At 38.6% G+C, this 22815-nt stretch overlaps 1 protein-coding gene and 1 long non-coding RNA gene across 17 annotated transcripts in view; one reads left to right on the top strand and one right to left on the bottom strand.

The window, feature by feature from the left end:
• Positions 1-5616, top strand: part of LOC137854921 (uncharacterized) — a 31277-nt gene extending 25661 nt beyond the window's left edge. Inside the window, exons 1-3 of one of the 2 annotated variants that reach the window (XR_011095456.1) lie at positions 2197-3071; positions 3546-3702; positions 5461-5616. This is a non-coding gene — a long non-coding RNA (uncharacterized lncRNA). Of the gene's footprint in view, positions 1-2196; positions 3072-3545; positions 3703-5460 lie in introns of those variants that run through there. The other variant, XR_011095453.1, reaches the window with a different exon arrangement.
• Positions 1-22815, bottom strand: part of MCF2L (MCF.2 cell line derived transforming sequence like) — a 152489-nt gene that overhangs the window by 2871 nt on the left and 126803 nt on the right. For 7 of the 15 annotated variants that reach the window (XM_068678832.1, XM_068678798.1, XM_068678752.1 and 4 more), the window contains 20 exons: positions 22250-22441; positions 21839-22030; positions 20804-20963; positions 20594-20664; positions 19502-19578; positions 18382-18448; positions 15242-15357; positions 14264-14333; positions 12426-12518; positions 12208-12300; positions 10685-10810; positions 9817-10038; positions 9186-9278; positions 7359-7437; positions 7138-7204; positions 5848-5963; positions 5126-5212; positions 4201-4260; positions 3778-3852; positions 507-637 (listed from right to left, as the gene is read on the bottom strand). In XM_068678832.1, the coding sequence (XP_068534933.1) occupies positions 507-637; positions 3778-3852; positions 4201-4260; positions 5126-5212; positions 5848-5963; positions 7138-7204; positions 7359-7437; positions 9186-9278; positions 9817-10038; positions 10685-10810; positions 12208-12300; positions 12426-12518; positions 14264-14333; positions 15242-15357; positions 18382-18448; positions 19502-19578; positions 20594-20664; positions 20804-20963; positions 21839-22030; positions 22250-22441 (2187 nt within the window). The remainder of the gene's footprint in view (positions 1-506; positions 638-3777; positions 3853-4200; positions 4261-5125; positions 5213-5847; positions 5964-7137; positions 7205-7358; positions 7438-9185; positions 9279-9816; positions 10039-10684; positions 10811-12207; positions 12301-12425; positions 12519-14263; positions 14334-15241; positions 15358-18381; positions 18449-19501; positions 19579-20593; positions 20665-20803; positions 20964-21838; positions 22031-22249; positions 22442-22815) is intronic. The other 8 variants (XM_068678808.1, XM_068678823.1, XM_068678816.1 and 5 more) reach the window with 6 other exon arrangements.

Below are 22815 nucleotides of genomic sequence, written 5' to 3'. Positions count from 1 at the left end.
TTCTTTCTCTTTCTCATGCACGTACACGTTGAAGACAGTGTAACTATGCATACTGAGCGGCAGTATAGCTTTGCTGTTTAATTCCATGCAAATTCAGTGTATGAATTCTCACACCCTGAAAAGCATTCTGTGAAACGTTTCCATTACAACAACTCAAACCTCTACCGGAAAAAAAAATAATCCCAAGGGAAAACAAAGAAACAAAAAACCCCTGGAGAACTAGTGACACGATCTATGTGACACAGCAGCTGAGCATGCCATTGCTTGACTTCTGTACTACAGCATAAGCACTCGCAGTCTTGCTGGTCTGCAGGTACACCATCCCCAGGTACAAACAAAAGGCTGACTTAAGAAAATAAAGTATTTTTCATTGCCCTAGGAGCTTTACCCAGCTGAGGATTTCAAGGCAGATACTTTCTTTCTCCAGCAAGCTTCAAAAGCATTCCTACGTACTGTCACTCAACAGTAGCATTTGCTTAGCCCAACAGGAAAACATTTCTGGTTACCAGCTTCATTTCGTTTCCCCCTCCTCCTCCTCCTTCTTCCTCTGCATCTGATGAATTCAGTGGATCTTCAGCACTAGACCAACCATCATTTTCTTCAGATGCGTCAAGAGAATGCGACGTTTTAGCCCAACCTTTGTGAACAAACAGCCAACAGTTAACTTTGCAACAGCGTGCCACTGACTGGGAGGAATGTTCTTCCCCCTGAAAGCCACTTCAGTGACAAAAGGAGGAAAAACTTTAGACAGGGAGGTTATTACAGCCACAAAGTGAAATTCAAAGCTAGCAAAAGGTGGCCCATTTCCATCCAAGCAGATTTGTGGCAATGCACAGCAGTGAATTTGACCATTTGGATTTATATACATTGAAAGAAAGCAAAATTCCCAAGCTAAGAAGAACCTATTTCTGCCTTACACAAAGCTGAACAATGGATAGATATCTTTCTTTTGGGAGGGTGTAGAGGATGGGAATGTGCACTTTATGGGAAGAGGACAGACACACATGGTTGTCACCCAAAGCAACCAGCTTGCTCGAACAAGGGATGGACAGATGTCATCTCATTCAAAATATTGAGCACTTAACAGCTGTCTAAAAATTCAGCAGGAGCTACAGGCACTTCATACTTTATCTGGTGATGCAGCTTACTGGTTAAGGGTATCCAGGCTGACACAAGGATGCTTAATCACACTGAATTATCTTCGTGTTAAGTCACTGCACCGAATACCACAAGAACAACCTCCTGCCTGTCACTTATTGCCAAGTGTTCCTTTTTCTCTCTCTGCGTGAAGCATTTCATTTATTTATGAGGCTGGACCGTATCCAGAGAGCACAAAATCCTTTTCCAAATAAAACTACAGTAAGCGGGATGCTTTTCACTGAGGCCAGCAACTGCTAATGCGTGTGCTGAGCTTACAATGAGAAAGTCAAAATAACAAGGACAAATAAACAGTTCCAAGTAACACTTTGGTTCAGGCCAAATTGTGACAATAAAAAACTCAATGAAAAAGACTGAAAGGATAAACAAACATCCCAGCTTCTAGGTAATTATTCGTTAAACTGAGTGAGCAGCAGCATTTTTGCTCTTCACTGCTGCTGAGGCAAGTTACATTTGTTGCCTGGCTGCTCACACCAGTGCATAAAGAAAAAAAAAACACAACCAGGAGCATTGTCAGAGTAAAATCAAAGCAATCTAAGAAGTCACACTCAGAGCACGCCAAACCAAGCGGGTCTTTTACCTCGCCTGCACTGCTGGATGGCCTGCACGAGGTTAGAAGTACTGACCCGTTCGGCCCTGTCCAGGGTTAAGAATGAAATCTGTGAAGAAACTGAGTAATAAGTTCCTGCTGTATCCCATGCAAATTTCACTGGAAGCACACAGCGAGTAGGCCCATGGGACACAGCGAAAACCCTTTCTGTTATTTCCAAGTTAAGAACAATGCAACAGAAGAAAATTTGGTTGCTTCTAATTGTTCCAAGCTCTCATTAGAAACAGAACCAAAAAGTTGCACAAAAGAAAAAGAAAGTGACACCACTGTAATTGCTCTTCCCACAGCATCACATTCACTGGCCTGCTCATCTGGAACATTTTGGGCAGCAGCTCCTTTGCCTTTCTTTTCACATATTGTGCTAACGGAGGTAGGAGCAGACCTGCCTGATCCTGCCATAGCAGCAGTACGCCTGTTCCTCAGACAGGCTGGCACTCTAACAAGCCCATCTCATCTGTGGAGAAAAAAGTGGTCACTGCGGTCACTTAACTAACTGAAGGCTCTGAGCTTACGCATGCTGATTCAATGTGCACGTGTGTATTCTGCATGATGTGACTACATCAGAGCTCCCTGTGAAGGCAGAGCATGCAAGGAAGCGGCAGAGACCTAAGAAAAGACTATGCAGAAATCAGCAAGCTTAAATTTGATGGTGTTAGTAAACTCAGAATTCATAATTTGCTTCTCTTAAGAAAAAGGCCCACAGGTTTCTTTACAAAGACAGGATCCATCTCCAAGATAAGATTCTGTCACTACTTCATTTTCCTTGAGCTCACTGGGGTTTAAGTATGAGGGATGCAATTGTGAAAGGAAACAAGCGGGGAAAGTGTGTTGTGCACTGAGAAGCCGTGACCATCATCTGGTGCAGCTTCATCCTGAAATGGCTGAGCTCACCACACATTTATCCCTCTGAGTTGGTGAAGAAGAAGAGAAAGTGTCTGTCAAAAAAGAGATCAGAAGGTGCAAGACATGAAGGGGGACGTATCAGATGTTTTAAATTTGTTTACTTGGTTTGGGTTGTTTCTGAAAGTGAGAGGCTGCTGGACAGGATAGCAATTCAGAAGTGTGTTCAGAGGACTCGGAAGTTTTAATGTAAAGTTTTAGTGTAAATTAGTAACGTAATTTCAGTAGTTTCCATGGTACTTGTGGATATCACATGCAGAAAATTAACATTTTAATTCCCATATCCACACTTGTGGAGTTTCTGCACAAGCCTGGTGTGGGATTACACTGCCTGCTGCTCAGACAGTGTCAGTGGCGTTGCAGTTTTCCCAGCACAGCAGCAGAACCAGCATCATTTCCACAGGTGAGACAAACACAAAGACTGTGGAAACCGGGAGAAGGGGACAGTGGGAGGGCTTGAAATAGCTTAATCTTTAGAATAATGTTTTCTAAAAGAAAGATAAATGGTTACATGAGAAGAGAGCACTTTCCTTGTACTCTAGTTAATGAATCTCAGGGATTTGTACTTAAGCCTTTGCCAACATCCTTGCTAGTTAGAAATGGGTCATTTAATGGAAATGTTTTATTCATTGCTTAGCTGTGGGTTGGGAGGACAGCAGGCAAACTGCTACTAGGGGGTCAGTTAAAGCATTGTAGGTTAACAGGGTAGTGAAAATTGCCTACTGTCAACCCAAAAAAAAGATGCAACAAGACTGACTAATAAATGCAAACCGAAAATGGAGTAAGGCAAATGTACATTTCACAGGACAGGGGTGATTCTCCCTCTAATTAGAGTATATGACTTTCCTTCCCCCTGCTCTTTTTTCCCCCTTTTTAGAAGTTAAATCCTCTCTACAAGATAGTCTACCTTATTTGAGGCCAAGGTAAAACTTTGACAAATTGTGCTATCAAAAACAACATAAACAGAAGCTGCTGGGCCCATTTGGAACAACACAGCAGATGCCAGCACTGCTGCACACATCGTCATCATCCAGGTAATCCCCAGTGCTCTGACGGAACACCAGGGATGGGTGGGGATGTGTGGAGTACAAGATGTGGTAACACTCTACCTCTTAAACCAAAAGGAGTTGGATCACTCACTACTTCATGCCGTTTAGGTTTTTTGTCAGGACTGGTAGGAGAAGCTGCAGGAGGATGAATAGGCAAAAAACACAGAAGAGAGATATTGAAGAACTGGAAAAAAGAGAATAGGTGGATTGCATGCTAAATACCTTTGAGTTTATACTGGAAAACAAATGGATTTTTGTGATCACTCTAGCTTTAGCTGTCATTGGTCAATTACAGCAGGAGAAGGTAATTAGTCATGTACAGTTTAAGATGATTTGACAAATTAATTTTATGGTGATAGATGAAAGTATACGTAAACTTTTCAAAACGAACTAGACATCAAATTAATATAATTAATTTCAATTTTAGACAAACATTACCAAATAAACAATCACTTTAATACAAATTTAGTGCTACAGCAATACCTGGTCCTGTAAGAAGGATCATTGGCAATGTCTGGCTTTTAGCAGTAGGAGTTGGAGTTTCTGTCAAGGCAAGCATGTGATATTAGTGCTCACCTCATTGGTACCAGATACACCACCCTAGAGTCTCTCCAGAAAGAACTCAAAGGTAATCAAGTTTTGAAAAGGCATTCAGAAAAGATGCATGGAAAAGAAAAACAGTCATGTTCTTGAACGAGTGTCATCATCTTAGTGCAATTCAGACTGTTCAAAGATAGCTGTTCAAAGCAAGAAGTGAATGTACCCAGTGCAATTACTTGGCAGGAGGAAGCAAGAAATCTCTCTGAGCCCTACGTTTTAGAAAAAAAAATAAAAATAAAGACCATTTCTGGAAGCATAAAGAAGTTCTTTACTTTTGTATCCTTTTGTATCTAGCAAAACACACATTCTGCTGTAGTCATGCTTTAGGAGTTCTGTTAAGAAGGGAAGCTAACACAGAAACACTCCAGCAAAACCTTGATTCCTTCTTGCCAAGTACAGGTACATTTGGGGCAGATCCACTGAAGCTAGAAGCAGGCCAGGCATTTGATCTGAAGGTAACATCCTCTAGGCTTTCTTCAGGAAGAGGGCACTTTGAACTCCTTAGGCTCCAGTAGTGAGACCAGAAGCACTAGAAACTGCACTCCTTCCTTCACATCTCCAACAGCTCTCCATCTTTGCAGGCTGTATCTCCCTCTCCCACAGTGCAGCCAGTCTCTCTCAAAAAAATCTCCCTGTCACGGTCTGTGATGCAGGAACCTAGCCTGAACATAGGAGAACAAGCTAATATATACATTGAAAAAGTATACATGAACCTTATACACTACACACACGAAGTGGTGTTCCAATTACAACCTTACATAGAAAACAATCTAGCTTTTTCTTTTTTATTATTATTATTTTTAATTACCTTTCTGACTTTTGAGGTTAGTAAAGCCCTGCAGTGTAAAGCGCTTTTTTGACAGTACAGAGCATTCTGAGGTAGAGCTAGTGTCATCTACAAAGGAAAAGAGACACAGAAAGAAAGGGGAGAAGGCCAAGAAAAGGTGAAGGCAAAAAATCATTCACAGCCCTGCCAGGGAACTAGCACTTCGGGATGAGAAAGGAAAAACTGAAAGTCCAGGTACAACAAAAGAACCCAGGGGGCGAGTTGTTCTTACTTGTACAGGGGTTTGTAGTACCACTAGTTGAGTAAATAATCTCAGTTATGTAAAGCAAAACTCATGAGAATCCTCTTCAAAACAGGTAATGCCAAGGAACTAATCCAGAAGACAACTGAGGAGCCAGGGAGCTCTAAGAGAAGATCTACTACAGTCTGTATCACCCATAGTTCCTCCCACCTCCTTTTCTCTCTCCTTCACTAGGGAAGTTTTGGGCCTGTCCACAGCACACAGAGGAATACAGAAAGCCCAAGGTAAGGGCAGCTTGGACTGGCATGTTCACACAGAGTGTGTACAGCACCTTGTGGGTGGGCTGCCTTGGGGCTACCAGCAGCAAAGTCCTGCTCCTTCAGGTGTAACGTTGCATTTGCCTGTATTACCATGGCTACTGTGCTGGTGGATCTGCCTGTGCATCTGCAGCGTGAGCATGCTCTTCACAGCTAAAGATCACGATACATACGTGTAAACTCACCTTTGCCTTTCTCGGGGTACTTTGGTGCTACTGTGGTGACATAACCTTCTAGACTTGTGAGGTCAGCTTTCCTCTCATCCATTTTTTTTGCGTTTCTGATGTTGTTCCTTGAGGGACTGTTTATTGGAAGAAAAGGAAGACAATCAGTCTATCTCCAGCAACTGGAATCTGAACGTGGGTGATGACCTTGTGTCACAGGTTGCCTTTTACATGCAGATATAAAGGCTGAGAACCATTTCTTAGCTGCTTCTCAGTTCATAGCTTCTAGAGTTGAAGCTATGCACACTGGCGACTGTGCGTAGAAAGACCATGAGCACATATAAAGTAGAAAAGCTCCCCTTGTGACTGCAAACACATACTGTGGCAGTGGAAGCTACTGAAAAGGCAGCTGCTCCGTGCAACTTCCACTCACTCTTAACTACAGACATATTCTGTGATGACAGTTTCCTTCTGAACGTGCTAAGGAGCAGGGAAAGAAACAGAAAAGGAAAAAAAAACTCTGCCTCTTAGAAGCTCTTAATGCAGGAAACAGACAAGAAATGAACAAGGAAGATATGTTGAGTCATGAAGCATGAGGGCAGAGTACTTCTGATACATATTTGAGCACACATCGCATGGGAATGACTGAACATATGAGTAAATGGGTTATGGTAAAACCCATACATACACACATGCACATAATGTCATGAGGCAAAAAGTGAATAGCAGAGGTCAGATAAGTGCAGAACAGCAGGAGAGAGCAAAAGACTATACTTATATAGTTTGGTACGGTGAAGGACATAACACAAAAATTTAAAAAGCTTGACTCCAAACTTGAAACACTAGAGGAATGAACACATCACTTAATAAGAAAGGTAAAGCAGAGAAAGAAAAAAAAAAAGAAAGAAACAAGAAAGAATGCCCTTGCAGAGGACGAAAAGAAAAACATCATGAAAATGGTGAGAGAAAAGAACAAAGAAAAAGGCTGCTTCACATAGCTACATAACTCTCTTACCTGGGGTGTAAAGTATATAATTAGCTGTTCAACAAAGAGAACTATAATACCATCAGAATTTTGGCTGGCATAGAAAGTTACATATCTATAAAACCTGTGCCACTGTTGCTCTCCAGAACTATGAGTTCTGGAGATATATAAACCCCAAGCTTCATAGCTTTATATTAGAAAGAGACCTAAAAAATTCTAAGATGTAAGGGTCAGTATTAAGGGACAGGAGTAATAAAGAACTATAAAGTGAATGTGTTAGTATATTTGCAAAGCAAGTAGAGTGATTAGACAACAAACTCACTTACCTTGTACAAGATGATGCTGGTAGAGGTAAACTCTGTGTGTGTTCAAGTGTCCTGTGCTGACTAGCTTCTGTAATGGAGAAAAGAAAAAGAACCATTAAACAGGTTTGTGTTCTAAGCTTTTCATTTTTACAGTCCTACACAGTGAACAGAGTAGGTTTTGAAGTTCAAAGAGAAAAGAGATTAAAAAAAATATAAGTGTGTATATATCCAAAATATTTTACCTCTGCATGCCTGCAGTTGACTCGTCAGCACTTTTCTTATTTCATTTACCCAAGTAGCTTTAACTTCAGGAGTTGGTGCCTACCCAAAAATAAATACAATCAGCCATCAAGCAGAGAATACTTCTTACACAAACAGCTTCAAGCCAAAGCACAGTCTTAGAGGAATCCTTCAAGAAGGACAGCTAGACCCTCTACCTAGTCCCTCAGTGAACAGAAACTATTTGTAAGAATTTGAATGCACTGAGAGAGAAGGGTGTGCAAATGTTACAGTCTTCCCCTGGCTCCCTTGCACATGGAAAATAAGGAGGTGACTGGTGACAGCCAGCATGGTTTCACTAAGGGCAGACTGTACCTGACAGATCTGGTGGCTTTCTACAACAGGGTTACAGCGTCGGTGGATAGGGGAAGAGCAACTGACACCATCTACCTGGACTTGTGCAAAGTATTTGACACCATACCCCATGATATCCTCGTCTCTAAATTGTAAAGACATTGACTTAATGGATGGACCACTCAGGGGGTAAGGAATTGGTCACAAAGAATTTGGGCTCAATGTCCAAGTGGAGATCAGCAACAAGTGGTGCTCCTCAGGGGGATCAGTACTGGGACCAGCACTGTTTAACATCTTTATCAGTGACATGGACAGTGGGATTGAGTGCACCTCCACCAAGTCTGCCAATGACGCCAAGCTGTGTGGTGTGGTCAGCATGCTGGAGGGAAGGGATGCCATCCAGAGGAACCTGGGCAGGCTTGAGAGCTGGGTCTGTGCAAACCTCATGAGATTCAGCAAGGGCAAGTGTAAGGTACTGCACCTGGGACGGGGCAATCCTAAGCACACATGCAGGTTGGGTAGAGAATGGACTGAGAGCAGCCCTGAGGAGAAGGAGCTGTGGGTACCAACATGAGCCAGCAACGTGCACTTGTAGCCCAGAAAGCCAACCACATCCTGGGCTGCATCCAAAGCAGCGTGGCCAGCAGGTCATGGGAGGTGATTCTCCCCCTCTGCTCCGCTCTTGTGAGGCACCACCTGGAGCCCTGCGTTCAGCTCTGGGGCCCCCAGCACAAGAAGGACATGGGTGTATTAGAACAAGCCCAGAGGAGGGCCATGAGGATGATCAAAGGCCTTAGAGCACTTCTCCTGCATGGACAGGCTGAGGAAGTTGGGGTTGTTCAGCCTGGAGAAGAGAAAGCTCTGGGGAGATCTTACAGTGGCCTACAGGAAAGCTGGGAAGGGACTCTTTGGCAGGGAGTGTAGTGACAGGACAAGGAGTAATAGTTTTAAACTAAGAGAGGGGATATTTAGAATACATATTAGGAAGAAACTGTTCACCAAGAGGGTGGGGAGGCACCAGTACAGGCTGCCCAGAGAAGCTGTGGCTGCCCCATCCCTGGAGGTGTTCAAGGCCAGGCTGGATGGGGCTTTGGGCAACGTGGTCTGGTGGGAGGTGTCCCTGCCCATGGCAGGGGGGTAGAATTAGGTGATCTTTAAGGTCGTTTCCAACCCAAAGCATTCTGTGATTCTCCCCTAACTAACTCCAGTGAAAGCAATAGCAAGTGTATGCAATATCCCCCATGAATATTGGGGAACACAGATTTAACTTTTTTTTTTTTTTTTTTAAATAAGACACTGTATTTGAAACGTATCATTTATGAAACTGCTTATGGTTTAACCTATGCACTGTGGACTTTTTTTTTTGTTTGTTTTTACATTCTCTCATCACTTTCTATTAGTGATATAATAAAGAAAATAAAAAACCAAACCAGATCCTGTTGGGTTAGACCCCAAACACTTTTGAACATCTTTTAAAGGTAGTGACATGTTATTACCTGTATGATGTAAACTTCTTCCCTTGCATTATACCAGATTTCAAATTTCTTTGCATCGCCTTTGACATTTTCTGTTATTCCAACAGCTGCCATCTAGAATCAAAGAGAAGAGAAGCTGACCTACCAAATTGCAATTAAGGTAACAGTGGAAGCAGAAGGCTAATAATATTCATTAGCAATCTATTTTTGAAAAGGAAAACCATATTTGGTTTCTCCCTCAAGGAAAAGAATAACTAAGAATACAATCTGCATTTTGGACATTCAGTACTTCGTGTCAGCTTGGCTACCTCAGAGGGAAGAAAGGCTTATGTTTGTTAAACTGAGACTGATTCACAAACTGTCTCTTCAAATGCATACTGAAAAATCTGACATCTATTTTCTGTGCGATTAATGCAATTGCCATTCATCTACACTAGTATGGCTTAGATTTTCGCAAAGGAGAATTCCTCCACCAGCAACACCAAGTGACACAGACTTTCAGTATCCATTACATTTGCCTAAAAGGGTGAAGTTCACACTGCAAAACTATAATGTATCTTTGCTGACAAAAACAAAACAAAACAAAACACACTTGTATTATTGCAACGAAGCCCTCAGTACCACTACCTTATTGGACTGCTCAGTGCCTTACATTTAAGGAGTGTTTGTAGCTATAAGAAGGTGCCTTCTCATATCCCTCTCCATTTTCTTCTCGCTTTTTACAGAACAGCACTGCTTTCTCATGGAGGAACAGGTGTCGCTGCATTGGCTTGAAGCGTGCCAAATCTTTCACCTTTGAGTGACCTTTTTTATGATCAGTCCAGACATTGAAGGATCCCTGCATTAAAAGCTTGCCCAGCTCGTTCAGGTTTCCCTGGAACAAAAAGTGATATTTATAACTACAAAGAGGTAACATCTGACTAAAACATACTCTCTGAACAGGTCTTTACAAGTTCTGTCATTCCAAGTAATCTCTCACATCAGTGTTTATGTTGAGTATGGAGAGGTAATGAAAATATAGTCAGTGTTTAATATTCTCTCTCCCCTACACTGCTCAGGCAGGATTTTACAGTCAAGAGTACCAGTAGCAAAGATATGGAGATCTACACATAGAAAAAGGGAGAGGTAAAATACACATTGTTTTTTTTCAAGTGTCTGCTCCAAAGCTCCTTGCATTGCTCCATTCTTCCAGAAATTTTAGGTGTAGTTTTACATATGGATATAAAAAACTAGAAGTAACTCCCATGTGGCAGTAGCCTAGAACACGCTGTTCATTATGATTTTTCTGTTTTTAACTTGGTGTCAAATAGATCAAAGAAAGAAAACTTGGGTAGACAGAGCAAAATAGTATTCAGAGCATGAAAACTTCAGAAGAGTATACAGATCCTCTTCCCATTATCACATCATTACATAATGCAGTTTAAAGGCATCTTTTGTACAAGATTCTTCTCATTCTTAGTATGTAACAGGGAGTACACTGTACATATGTATCTGAAAAAATTAAAAATATTGTTACTCACATCATAGCCTGTAATGGCTATCTGGTGCATAGAATCATTAACTGCTTTGAGAATACCCAGTATAGAAGTTAATGCTTCCTGGAGATCTTCAGCTCCTTCACAATTCTTACTGTATTTCAGCATCTCCTGAGTGGGCAAGAAATGACAACATACTTAGTTTTTTGGAAAGAGCAATAACTAGGAATATTTGAATTTTAACACCAAATTCGGCCTACATTTTTCAAGTTATCTAGGGAAGTCAACACTGTATAATCTAGTGGATTAAATACTGACTAACTCAGAAGACCCCAAGGTCTTCTTTATTTCTTATCTCTGCTGCTAATTACCTGCACATTCATCCAAACATTTTGATAAGCAGTACCTAAGAATTTTACAATATTAAATTGGCAAGCATTTTTCACAAGTGCTAAAAACAAAACAAAACAAATCCCAATGTCACATCCACTTTTTAAAGCAAATAAACAAACCTGAAACATTTATTACTTTTACAACTAGCAAATATAAAAATATAGGCAAATTCCATTTGTTATTTGAGTTATTGCAAAGACCTGGGATGGCTTGGAATGCTAATCGTAGACCAAAACTTTGAGCACTGTCTACGCATTTAAAAATGTAATCCTACTCCAAAGAGCTTACTAGTGAAGCTGCATCTTCTAATTTGGTTCCAGATGAACACAGAGGCAAATTCATGTGGAACCCCACAGGCTTCATAGCATGAGAATAAGCATTTAGTAACAGAGTGTAGAAAGTAAAGACACTTTAAATAGAAACCTTTCAAATGCTCCTCTCTTCAGGTAAGTTTAAAGTAATTAACTCTTTAAAAGTTGTTAACTTTAACTATTTTAATGCAATAGTAAACTATTGTAAAAAACAATTGTTGAAACTCATGTCTATGTGGTAAATATTTCCTAAAACAAGCCAGTTTCAAGCATGGCAAAGATTTAGACATTCTTTTTAAAATTTATAATAGTATATTCCTCTCATTTTGCTCTCTCAGTATGTCTAAATGAATCAGTGGCAAAAATACCACACAGTGTGCTCAGTTAAGTACATTTCCTAGAATGTGAGTTGCTTTGAAGACTGTTTAACTGAAGCTTTCTGGACACTTTCTCAAATCCAGCAAGGCTAACTCCTGTGACATGCATGAGGCCACTATAACTGACAAGTAGCACGTACTTCTGACGCTCTCTTCTCTTTGTTGCAAAACTTTCTTGGTCTTTTTGTTTTTCCTAATCACTGTCTTAATCTCTTCAGCAGAAATGTAAGGGCAAAAGAAGTTACACATGGTGCCTCTGTGGTAATGTTTAATGTTTGCCTGCCTACTAGTAGTTTTTTGGCTGAAAGAGAAAAAGAACTGAGCTGAAAGTTGATAGACTGGAATTTCCTTCTGTTTTAATTTATACGCCTCTCTACTAACTTTTAGATTTCTTTCCAGCAGGATGAGAGTAACAGGATTAAAAAAGAAGGCAAAAAAAATACACTTTGTTTATTAACCAAAAATGATGTAGTTTTATAACACATACCTTTAGCAATAACTGGTATTTGGTTATTCTTTGAACGGGTTTCAGCAAGTATGAGTCCAAACTGAGCTTGTGGTCAAGTTTCCTTTGACATTCCTGTAATCAGTGTCAGATTTCATTGGTACACCAATCAATATTTTTTGTCACTTGTTCTTGAGATAAATTACTAATTTAAACATAAAACAAATACAGAAATATTTCAGAGATTCAAGAAAGCACACCTGAAAGAATACAGAATCTGAAAACTGCCTCCACAAACTTTCAGATCGAGGTTTATTTTGACAGTATTTTTCATAAATCTGGAAGTCTTCCATCTGAAATTGGAGAGAAGAGCAAAATATTACTAAATTCTTATGATTTTAATAGATTAAGTTCATCAGAAGTTTTTCCACAGCCAATAAGACTAAAGAAAAAAAAAATGCAATTCCTTGAGGCATCCCTAGCAAAAGCAATTATTCAAAGTCACTAATTTTGTAACAGCTACACATTTTATGCATGGAATATATGAATAAAATGTTCCTGTTCATTTTTATTTCAGTTTAATATTAGACACCTTATGAAGAAGCATGTTATATTTACAAATATATTTACACCAACATGAAAAATTTGGTATCTTTTAATTTAATTCAATTAATGCCAGAACATGAATTCCTCTGTGTAACTTAGTAAAAAAAATCTTTGTCCTTCTTTACAAATTTTTATTCAGTGCTTTTCAATGGAAATTTTCCTAAGTCATTTATTTACTATTTTACCAAGTTTTAATCATCTATTTACTATTATTATTCACTATTTTACATCTATTTATTATTACTACGTCTATTACTCTTTTATTATCTATTTACTCTTTTATAAAGTCATTTATTGCCCCCTTATCACTTCAACATTGTATTCTAGAGTTTGCTATTTTTTATTCATGGTTGTTTACACAGGTCTCATGGTGCTCTTGTATCTTCAAGAGACTTTCACACATGGGTAATCTATTATTTTTATTTGATTATTCATTAAATTTTCACTTTCTGAAATTCATTTATTCATGAATGTTTCCCCTTTCTCTAACAGAGATGGCCAACCAAAGAACTGTACAGTCCCTCAGTTGACCTCAAATTACATGTTATCTAGATCTTGAGCTTTTCTGTAGCTCATTTTGCTGTTGCATAAAAAATATCTAATATGATTTTTTAAAAATCCCAAGTAACTCATAAATGAGTGGTTTTATATATTCTAAAGTCATCTGCAGGGCTTCACAATCACCTTATTACAAACCTAGACATGGCCTCACAGTTCTAATTCTGCAGGAAACTCACCATCCTGTAGCTGTTTTTACACATTTGCCAACTTCAGATGAGTTAGTAACTGAACAGCATCACTTCAACATTTGTTGAAAGCAAAAGGAAGTAAGACTGCATTGAAAAGGTAACTTTAGATTTAATTGAAAGGCTAGGTAGGAAGTCAGCAAGCACTCAGCCCTTCCATTTTAGGAAACACCATCCTCATGGCTGCTTCCAGTAAATGGTAGGGAGAAGGATGACTACTTCCAGTTTCAAAGCCTCAACAGTTAGCAGTAACAGATTAAGATTAATTTCCATAAACAGATTCCTATCTAGCCATTGGTATTCTACAGGTGAGACTCATTGTTTAATAAAGCCCAGATTAAAAAGTTCAATTCTGTTACAGCTTTCCATTTTCACAGTAAAAAGTAAAAAAAAGGATGTACTCTGCTGAGTTGTATTCTTTTAAGAAAAGAGAAACAAACTAAATTCCAGTAAGGAAAGCTAATCAAGTACAACAATCAGTTACAGTGATGTGAAATGATCCAGTACATGACTCCTCTTCATGTTTTCCTAAATGCAACTTTAATAAAGCAATTTTCTTTCAACACTCTAGTAGCTCTTTCTGTCAAAATTAATGACTCTAAACAATGGAAAATATTCCCAACTCTCAAACCTGTTCAAGACAAAAAAAAGGGGATCTGGTGGCAATTGCCACATGAAAATTACTTTCATCTGTAACAGCCTTAGAATAGCTTATGAATAAAATGCCAGCATGAGATGACACATACCTGATCCAGAAAGCAACGTCCTACCAGTTCTGGGTATTCTACATAATTTTCTAGTTCTCTCAAGAATATTCTACAAGGAAGAAGATTTTATTAGAGAACACCTTAAAGTTGTAGCAAATGATAACATTCTTGCAATTCGTTTTCTAAACTTAGGAAACAGAGTTGTAATTCTGTACTATGAAATTAGAAAGCTGTTCTAGATCAGGTATTTACAGAGGAGTAGCAAAATGAAATGAACAAACATTCTGACCAATTTCTTTTAGCTTCCTGTTGCTGCAATAGAAAGGAAATATAAGATTTTTTTTTCAGGAAAAAAAGTTTGTTTCCCTGTCTTGTGTATTAAGCAGCAGGATTTGTACAGTTTTAAAGTCTTTGGTTTTTTTCCTTCTAAGTGCCACCAAACAACACAGAGCAAATAATAATAATAAAAAAGTGGCAAAACCTGAAGTTTAGTTTTTCCTGAATAAGAAACAACTATTTAATGCACTTTATATCTCTTGAAAATACTTATTTTCTAACCATTACAATATTATCACATGAAGAAAAGTACCTTTCTAGCAGCAAGAAGGTCACTTGACTATAACATTAAACAGCCTCAAGAAGATACAAAAGTATTGACAATTTGTGCTTTAGGGTAATAATTTACTTTCCATAGTAAGTTTCATAAAAACAAACAAACCAACAAAAAAAAACACACCAAACTTTGTTTTAATTAGCTTGTAACCAGATCACAATACCTTTCCTCAAGATGAGCACTGCCAAAATTTTATTTAAATGTTCTCAGAACACAGGTACAGTTTCACACAGCTTTACTCATCATTTGTAAACACTTTGCTTTTCTCCTCCAATGTAATATGAATTTTGACTTGATAGACTGCCAGGTTGGACTCAGTAAGCATCTTTTAGCAATTTAGGTCTGATTAAGAGTACAAGAAAACCATTCAAATGCTATATTTATACCTGAATGCAAATCCTCACCTGTTGTGAAAGTGATAAATTTCTTCCATGTTCCCAAACAAAATATCCTTCTTGTTTTGGAGTTCTGGTGAAATGAGGTGAGCCATTAAGGGGTTGTCCATCTCTGCAGCATACCCCTGGAACAAAGAAGCACATGATCATTTCCCACTGATCACCTCCTTTTACTTGTAGTACTTATCTCTCTTATAAGGCAATCTGCCTTTGCAGGCTGATAAACAGCAAAGAAAGTTCTATATTAATCATTAAGTAAGTCTACAAATTCTGCTCTTCCCTCAATTTAGAAAAACACACCTAAAGTCCTTAGAAAGATGCTTGAATAATTACTGGAATTCTTAGTTGAGCAAGGGTGAAACAATGTTTGCAAATGTTTCACCAACCAAAGGCTATGAATTCTCATACTCCTTAGAAGTCAGAGTTTGATTTTTGTGTTAGAATTTACAATTCTGAATTTAAAGCCACAATTCTAGTACACATGTAAATCTTCATGTTAGTGTTGGCTTTAATGATGAGGGAGTAGGATGGTGGTAGAGTCATCGTCCCTGAAGGTGCTTAAAGAAAGGCTGGATGAGGTACTTAGGGACATGGCTTAGTGGCTGATACTGGTGACTGGGGGAAGGTTGGACCAAATGATCTTGGAGGTCTTTTCCAACCTTAATGATTCTATGACTACAATTACTTCTACAGATAACAGAAACCTGTTATCTATAACAAAAAACCTAAGCTACAAATTCTATTTTAAAGATACTTTCGTTAGACTTACCACCAGAGGCCATAACTTTAGATTATGGCATTTTCCATTTATCATATAAGGCCACATTCTCTGCACATGCGTATTTGGCACAAATAGAGAAAAGAGGGCGCACACATGGCTTTAGCTCAAGAGTGCTCTTCTCTGGTACCCTGAAGACACTATTCTGTTATTAACAGATCTCACAGGGAAAACAGACAGAGACGGAAGGAAAAAGAAAAGAAAAAAGTGCAAGAATGCTTTAGTACCTGTGCTAGTAATACACAGCAAGTGTGATGGAACAGCTTAATTTAATGGCAAATAATGGTACCTGCCTTTTTTAGGCTCCTGTGTGAATGAACTACCAAATGCCTTTCAGTCATCTTCTCAGAGACAAGAAGCTAAAACAACATCCTTTGAATTCGTCAGTTTAATCGGGGGAATTGAACTAAACCATGTGGTTTACGGAAGAACAGATCATATGGATTGGAGAACACACATTTGGAATGATGCAAGATTTGGCTATTAATGCATTAAGCAGCTGCAGGAAGATGTTGTGACCTACTTTAGATTTGGATCAGATCTCTCTCTTCCCCCAAATCACACTGTCATGGATAAGGTGCTCACAGAAAAAAAAAAAACATTACTGACAGATTTCTAATAAAAAGGATAAGCAAAATTACACCTACAATCAAGACTCTCAATTTCAAAGTTATGTCCAAATGACAAAAAGTAGGAAAACAAGCTGGTAAAGTGAGCTAGCCTCAAGAATTTAGATGTTTGGATAAGCTAGTGATTAGATTTTTATTATTTTTTTTAATCATTTGTTTAAAAAACTACCTTTCATTTTCCATTGGAATCCTCTGCAGAGAGAAAATACATTGCAAAGAAATGCAACATAAAATGAGACACGGTCTGTACAAAAGAGTACCAAGTTATTTTTATGGGAAAATTGGAAAGAAACAAAGGAATTGGGGAAATTGTCATAACCATGGACTAATAATAAGAATTACTCAAAAGCTGGAAGACTGCCGTTGAACCATACATCAGCAAGGATCCGATCCAAAGTTACTGTTGGCAGTTCTGATCACCCAAGTTCAAGAGAGATGAATAACAAACTTCAAGGAGATATTGAGAAATGAGCTTGGCATGGTCAGAGTGCTCGATAGCCTATTGTATTGGCAGAAAATGAAGAGCACTCGACCTAGCAATACAAAAGGTTGCACTATATGTAAAACAAGAGAAACACTAGAAGAACAGAAAGATTCTGTAACAGCCTCCATTATCAGAAGGAAGAACCAAAAAGCCTTCAACCATTTGAATCTTGATTTTAAGAACAAAATTATACTGATAGGATTGCATACAAACGCAAGGAATAAAGCAATCCTTAAGGTCCACTCCAGACCTATATTGCTTTATACAGACAGCTATCAGACACATCAGACAGCTATCCTGTTGTTGACGTGTCCCAGCATTTGGACAGAACCCAGAACAGCAACGTTATTGGAAGCTGAGCAGAAACTAGGCAAAGGCAAAGCCAGTACTCTTATTTGAAGGTATCTACCCAGAAATTATCGCTGCTACATAATTTAAGACAGCTCCTATTTAAGAGCCTAACACTTGCATGCATGCTGAAAGTGCCCAACTGGCTCAATTTTGACACATCCTGACTGAAATAACTCACCCTCAAGTTATCTGAAGCTTTATCATCTACAATCAAACTGGGCTACAGCAAAATGATGTGTCCATGTATGAAGACTTGACAAATTTGAGGTACAGAACCCTGTACAAGAACCCTATCTACAAAGCAATACACAGCACTGTAATTGTGCCTTGATAAGCACGGAGCAAAGGAAACACCTTTGTTTCCTTCACAATTTTGATTCAAGATGTTATTATTCCAAGGCACTCGTCTGCCATAGTTTTACCCAAGATAATTGGAAGATCACCTAAAGGTCTACAAAGAAGGATGTGATAAGTAGATTTGCTACTTTGATACAAAATTTTCTCAACACAAATTCACATTCCAGTGTGAATTTCTTCTTTCAATGCAAATTCACATTCCAGTATGACACTATCTTCCTGGAGCTGACCCAAGACTCTGGAAAGAACTTCTGCAGGAATTAATGACCATTACAAATGTCACTGTGTTCTACCTAAATAATCAGGCACATCTTATTTTCTGCTGAATTTGTGTTTACTAATATAAAATCCTAGTTGCATGAGTATCTCTAGGAAAAATATTGTACATTCCTGCCTCTGGAATATGAGACAGGAAAATACCAGACAGAGATGTAACAACCACACTGCTTGATGAGACAAGAGGAGACAGAGTGATAAGGAATGCATATGAACATCCATGAAATGAAACAGAACTAGATTCATATCAGCCACAGTGAAATTTAATCTTTACCTCAAGAACACAGAGAAGTTCGTCCACATATGCTCTTTCAGTTTCAATAAGTTCATTAATTACATGCCTGTAAACAAAGAACGGTAATTAAGGAAGGCCTATTCACTTATGCAAAATATTGAGGCAACATTAACTTTGTCTGTTTCTACTTTCCTTCAAACAATAAAAGAAACATTTCCAGTTCAAGTAAAATGTGATTTTCATAGACATCTCTGTCAACAGTTCATATGTCCTTATTGAGAAGCGTGCATTTTAAAAATGTTTTAAAGTTGAAAATGTGTTTAAACAGGAAAAAAAGCCAAAAGCTAGCATTTTAAGTGTTGTAGGAGCTGAACTGAAGCAGTGAACAGTTTTATCACTGTTTATCACAAAATCTGTTTATGCTGTATCTGCAAGAGTTAGAGCTGCAAAGGATTATCAAATACAGATTTCAAGTTATGCTGGTCATTTTAAAACTGAGGCTTTCCACTATACTTAGAAACATCTAATAAATGAGGCACAGTGCCTCATTTTAAAGTTTAATTTCCTTCATAGTCAAGCAAGCATACTTCTTTTTTCCCCCCCTTGTAATTCTGGATGATTTAGCATATGGTTACAACAGTGAAATGACACCAAGAGCATCCAGTTTTCAGGTAGAAATGCAAGTTCTGCTATACCACACACAGGTGGTATTAAGTTATTTTTGGAATGTGTGTGATGCTATTTAGTGTTTGTACAGGAAAGTGATTTTTCTTAAGATTTGTCAAAACAGGGACTAAAGAGAGTCAAACAGAAAACCCCAAAAGTCCTCTGAAGCATGGAGACCAAGATCTCTGATAGATTTACAGGAGGCTTATTCCTCAAAACTATGTCATCTTTGAAATGAAAATATGCAGTTATCTTGCCATAGCACTACCTTGCTGAAGCAAAATTAGACTCTGGTACTATATAAACTAGAAATAATTCTGCAGACAGACTGAAATACCTTCCTCTATGTACAGAGCACAGCCAATGCATTTCAAAAAGCACTGAGACTTAATTCAGAGAAGCATACTTGTCTTATCAAATCCTTAGCCAAACTCAGACTTTACTGGAACCAAATCAGAGAAAGAACATTTGTTGTTTATCAAAATATACTTACTGCCGTAGCACAGCTAGGTTTTCTTCATCATCCATCGTGGATCCTCCTCTGCTTTGATGGAGTTCAGTCATTTCACTCTAAAGAAGGAAACAAACAAACAAAAAATAATCACAGCATCACAGATGGGGGTAAAAGCACTTTAAAATATGGAGCTTTGCACTGAGCTCTATTTGCATGCGTTTTCACAGGCAAGACTGTGCTCCACTAGAAATGAAGTTATTTTGCAGAAACTCAGCAAAAAAAAGTCAACATGAAGGTCTTGAAGCACACATGAAGATTTAGATTCAGGGAGTTCACCATGAAAGGCCGGCTTAGAAAACATCATGGCTCAAGACCCCTCTCCAGCAAGGCAACATCAGAGCATCAGCATTAAATTTTGGAGGCAGTGCTGGCCCTAGTCTGTTTTCCGAGCTAAAAATGAGGTACTGTGCTAACTTTCTGGTTGGTAGAAAGTAACTCTTGTAATGGCTGAGCTAATCCCAGATCTTCTGAAATAAGGAGAGGTTCTGCTTTCAAGTACCCACCCCCCAAAACCAACCCTTTTCTCCAACTCTTGTCCCTACTGGCCACGCAGTCCTGCATTTCTCCTTGCATCGTCTCCTGACTCTTGCTGAATCTTTCCTGAGTTAATTCGACTCTCTAACATAGTGGGGAACTATTTGTTTCTGTTGCTGCCGTCAGGTTACTTTCCCTGCTGGAGGCGGGGCAGGAAGACCTTCCCCACTTGGGAATGGCAACCCCTTAGGTCAGGTGAAGCTATCTGTGAGCCAATGACAACTACCTCTTCACTTTCGTCAGTTTTAAGAGTAGCCAGTTACTACTGGCAAATAATAAACGTTTCCTGTTCATAGATTTTATATTTTGCTGCCCCTAACATTTTTCCTAATATAGGCAACTATTTACTTTACCTTCTCTCATACCCAGCCCAGTGACAAAGCAGCCTCTATTTAAACCAGAGTTACTTTGATAGGGGCAATACCATCACATTTGCAGTGGAATTGCCTCACTCTTCTTGAAGTTCTTGAATATTCTATTGCGTTATGACTTTCTCAAGCAGTATGCGCATGAAAAACACAGAGAAAAAAAAATTACCTTTCCTCTTCTGTAGTTTACCTTCCGAAGCACACCGCTTTCTGAGTTGGATACATAATCTCTTTGAAGACCTAAGCATGTAAACCAGAATCAAACAGCAGTTAGAACTTGAGCGGATCTGACACAGATGTTTGTGCAACCACAAATTACAGCTGTTAGTTTCTGGGCACAGTGAAAAAAAAATACTTAAAGGCTACTACAGTTACTTACCCGGAGAGGTACAAGGAGATTTTACAAAGGCTTCGGGTCTTGGTGCAACTGGCTGAACAGGACGTGTCTGCTTAGCTGCCAGTTTCTTAAGACTTATTTGTCTCTTTTGAAACATTTCTTCCATGCTTTCTTGCTTCTGGAAAACCTTTTGCACATGCTCCTACCATTGCCATAGGAAAAAAAAATCACTGTCAGAGACCTATCAACAAGCTACACAGCTATTTATGGTACATTGATTTGAAATGGCTATTGCTTTTATACTACATATAAAAATATTACCATACTCTTCACTCCTAACAAGGCATAATTTACAGTTATTTGGTACACTTAAAAACTGGAACATCACAAAATATTTTCTCTGCTTGCTGTAGAGAATCCAATGGGATTCAGGCTTCAAATTAAAAAAAAAAATAATAAATCAGGGAAAAGTTTTCTTGAAAGCATCTAATGGTTCTGTTACGAGAAGGTATCAGCAAGAAAGAAAAGCTGCCCAGAGAGATTGTGGAGTTGTCTTCTTTGGAGATACTCAAAACCAGCCTGGATGTGATCCTGTGAAACATGCTCTAGGTGACTGTGCTTGAGCAGAGGGCTTGGACTAGATGATCTCTGGAGGTCCCCTCCAACCTTGACCATTCTGTGATTCTATTTTCAAGTTCTGCTTTGTAACTGCTTTTTCCTATGAGTTGTGCAAGGATCAGGGACAGTCATGTTTTAACTACATAAAGAAGATATCTCAAGTACTCATTTGGGAGGTTGTTTTTTTTTTTTTAATAAAAAAATTAAAAATCCTACTGTCTGAAAATTTGAATTTGTTATTAATAGGCTCTGGAGCCCTTGATGCCTATCCAAACGTAGGACATGACTACCACTTCGAGTAAGGAAATGTGCCAGCTTTCCAGTTCCCAGGTGTAAGTACTTGCTCTGATGATTAGCACGAACTCATCTAGTAGGGTTAGCTTTATTGATGGCTCTTTAAGAAAGCAATTCTAAAATTAACAAATGAATGCATACATATACATAAATATATTCTGGTACCTTGAGGTCCTCATTGAGGATCTGTGCATACTCTCTGTAAATTTTATTCAACTCCTTGATTTTATTGCCTGCACCAGTGTCCAGGAATTTCTCAATCTCTTGTAACGCTGATTCTGCACCATCCTGAGACTGACACTTATCTACAGGCTGTGAAGCCAGCAGATAAATTCCTTCATCGCACCATTTCATAGACTAGAAACAGAGAAGAGAAAAGGCTCAGAATGTATTGATGTCAGCTTCAAACACTAAGAGCTCTAAAACATTTCACACCTCTACTTGTGATGTATTCAGCTATTTAAGGATAAAACTTTCAGTATACCCATATATTTTTTAGTCTCCTGTTATGACAATGGGTGGGCAGAGGTTTTTGCAAACAAGACAGGAAACAAAACCATTCCACAGAAAATTTACCTTTTCTAATAAGCTATGCAGTTCTAGAGATTTGTTAAGAAGATTCCTCCTTCGTTCCATCTCAGTAGTGAAGGCATCACAGAGATGATGAAGTTCACTGCATTTTGGAATAATGGAGTCCACAGCATAGTGATTGCTTTGAATGAAAGTGTCACCTTCTGAAGCTAGCATTCTGGCTTTTGCTATGGTTTCCTAAGAAAGAAAGCATTGATTTCAGTATATATTTCCTTGGATCGACATCAATTAAAAAAATTAGAAGTTATACCATTTATTTTTTATGCAGTCAAACCCACATTTATACAGAACACATTTTAAATTAATAGCTGCCTGACTTCATAAATCAAAGTGATTTTCTGTCTTTCCAAATGCCTAAGAACTTTTATGCTTCCTGGTTTATTGTATCAGACCACTTCAGAAACATGAATTAGTATAACCATATAGCCCCAGTGAGAAGAAATCCAAATCATAGTATGTTAATAATGTCTCCTTTTTACATTTTTCAGAGCATATTTTTGTCGATCTTGTTTTCGTATATCATACACTCAATACACAGCCTTCCCATTTTT

The sequence above is a fragment of the Anas acuta genome, chromosome 1, assembly GCF_963932015.1.
Source record: "Anas acuta chromosome 1, bAnaAcu1.1, whole genome shotgun sequence".
Classification (NCBI taxonomy): domain Eukaryota; kingdom Metazoa; phylum Chordata; class Aves; order Anseriformes; family Anatidae; genus Anas; species Anas acuta.
Note: the sequence above shows the minus strand (reverse complement) of the source record. Positions and strands in the feature narration are given on the sequence as shown.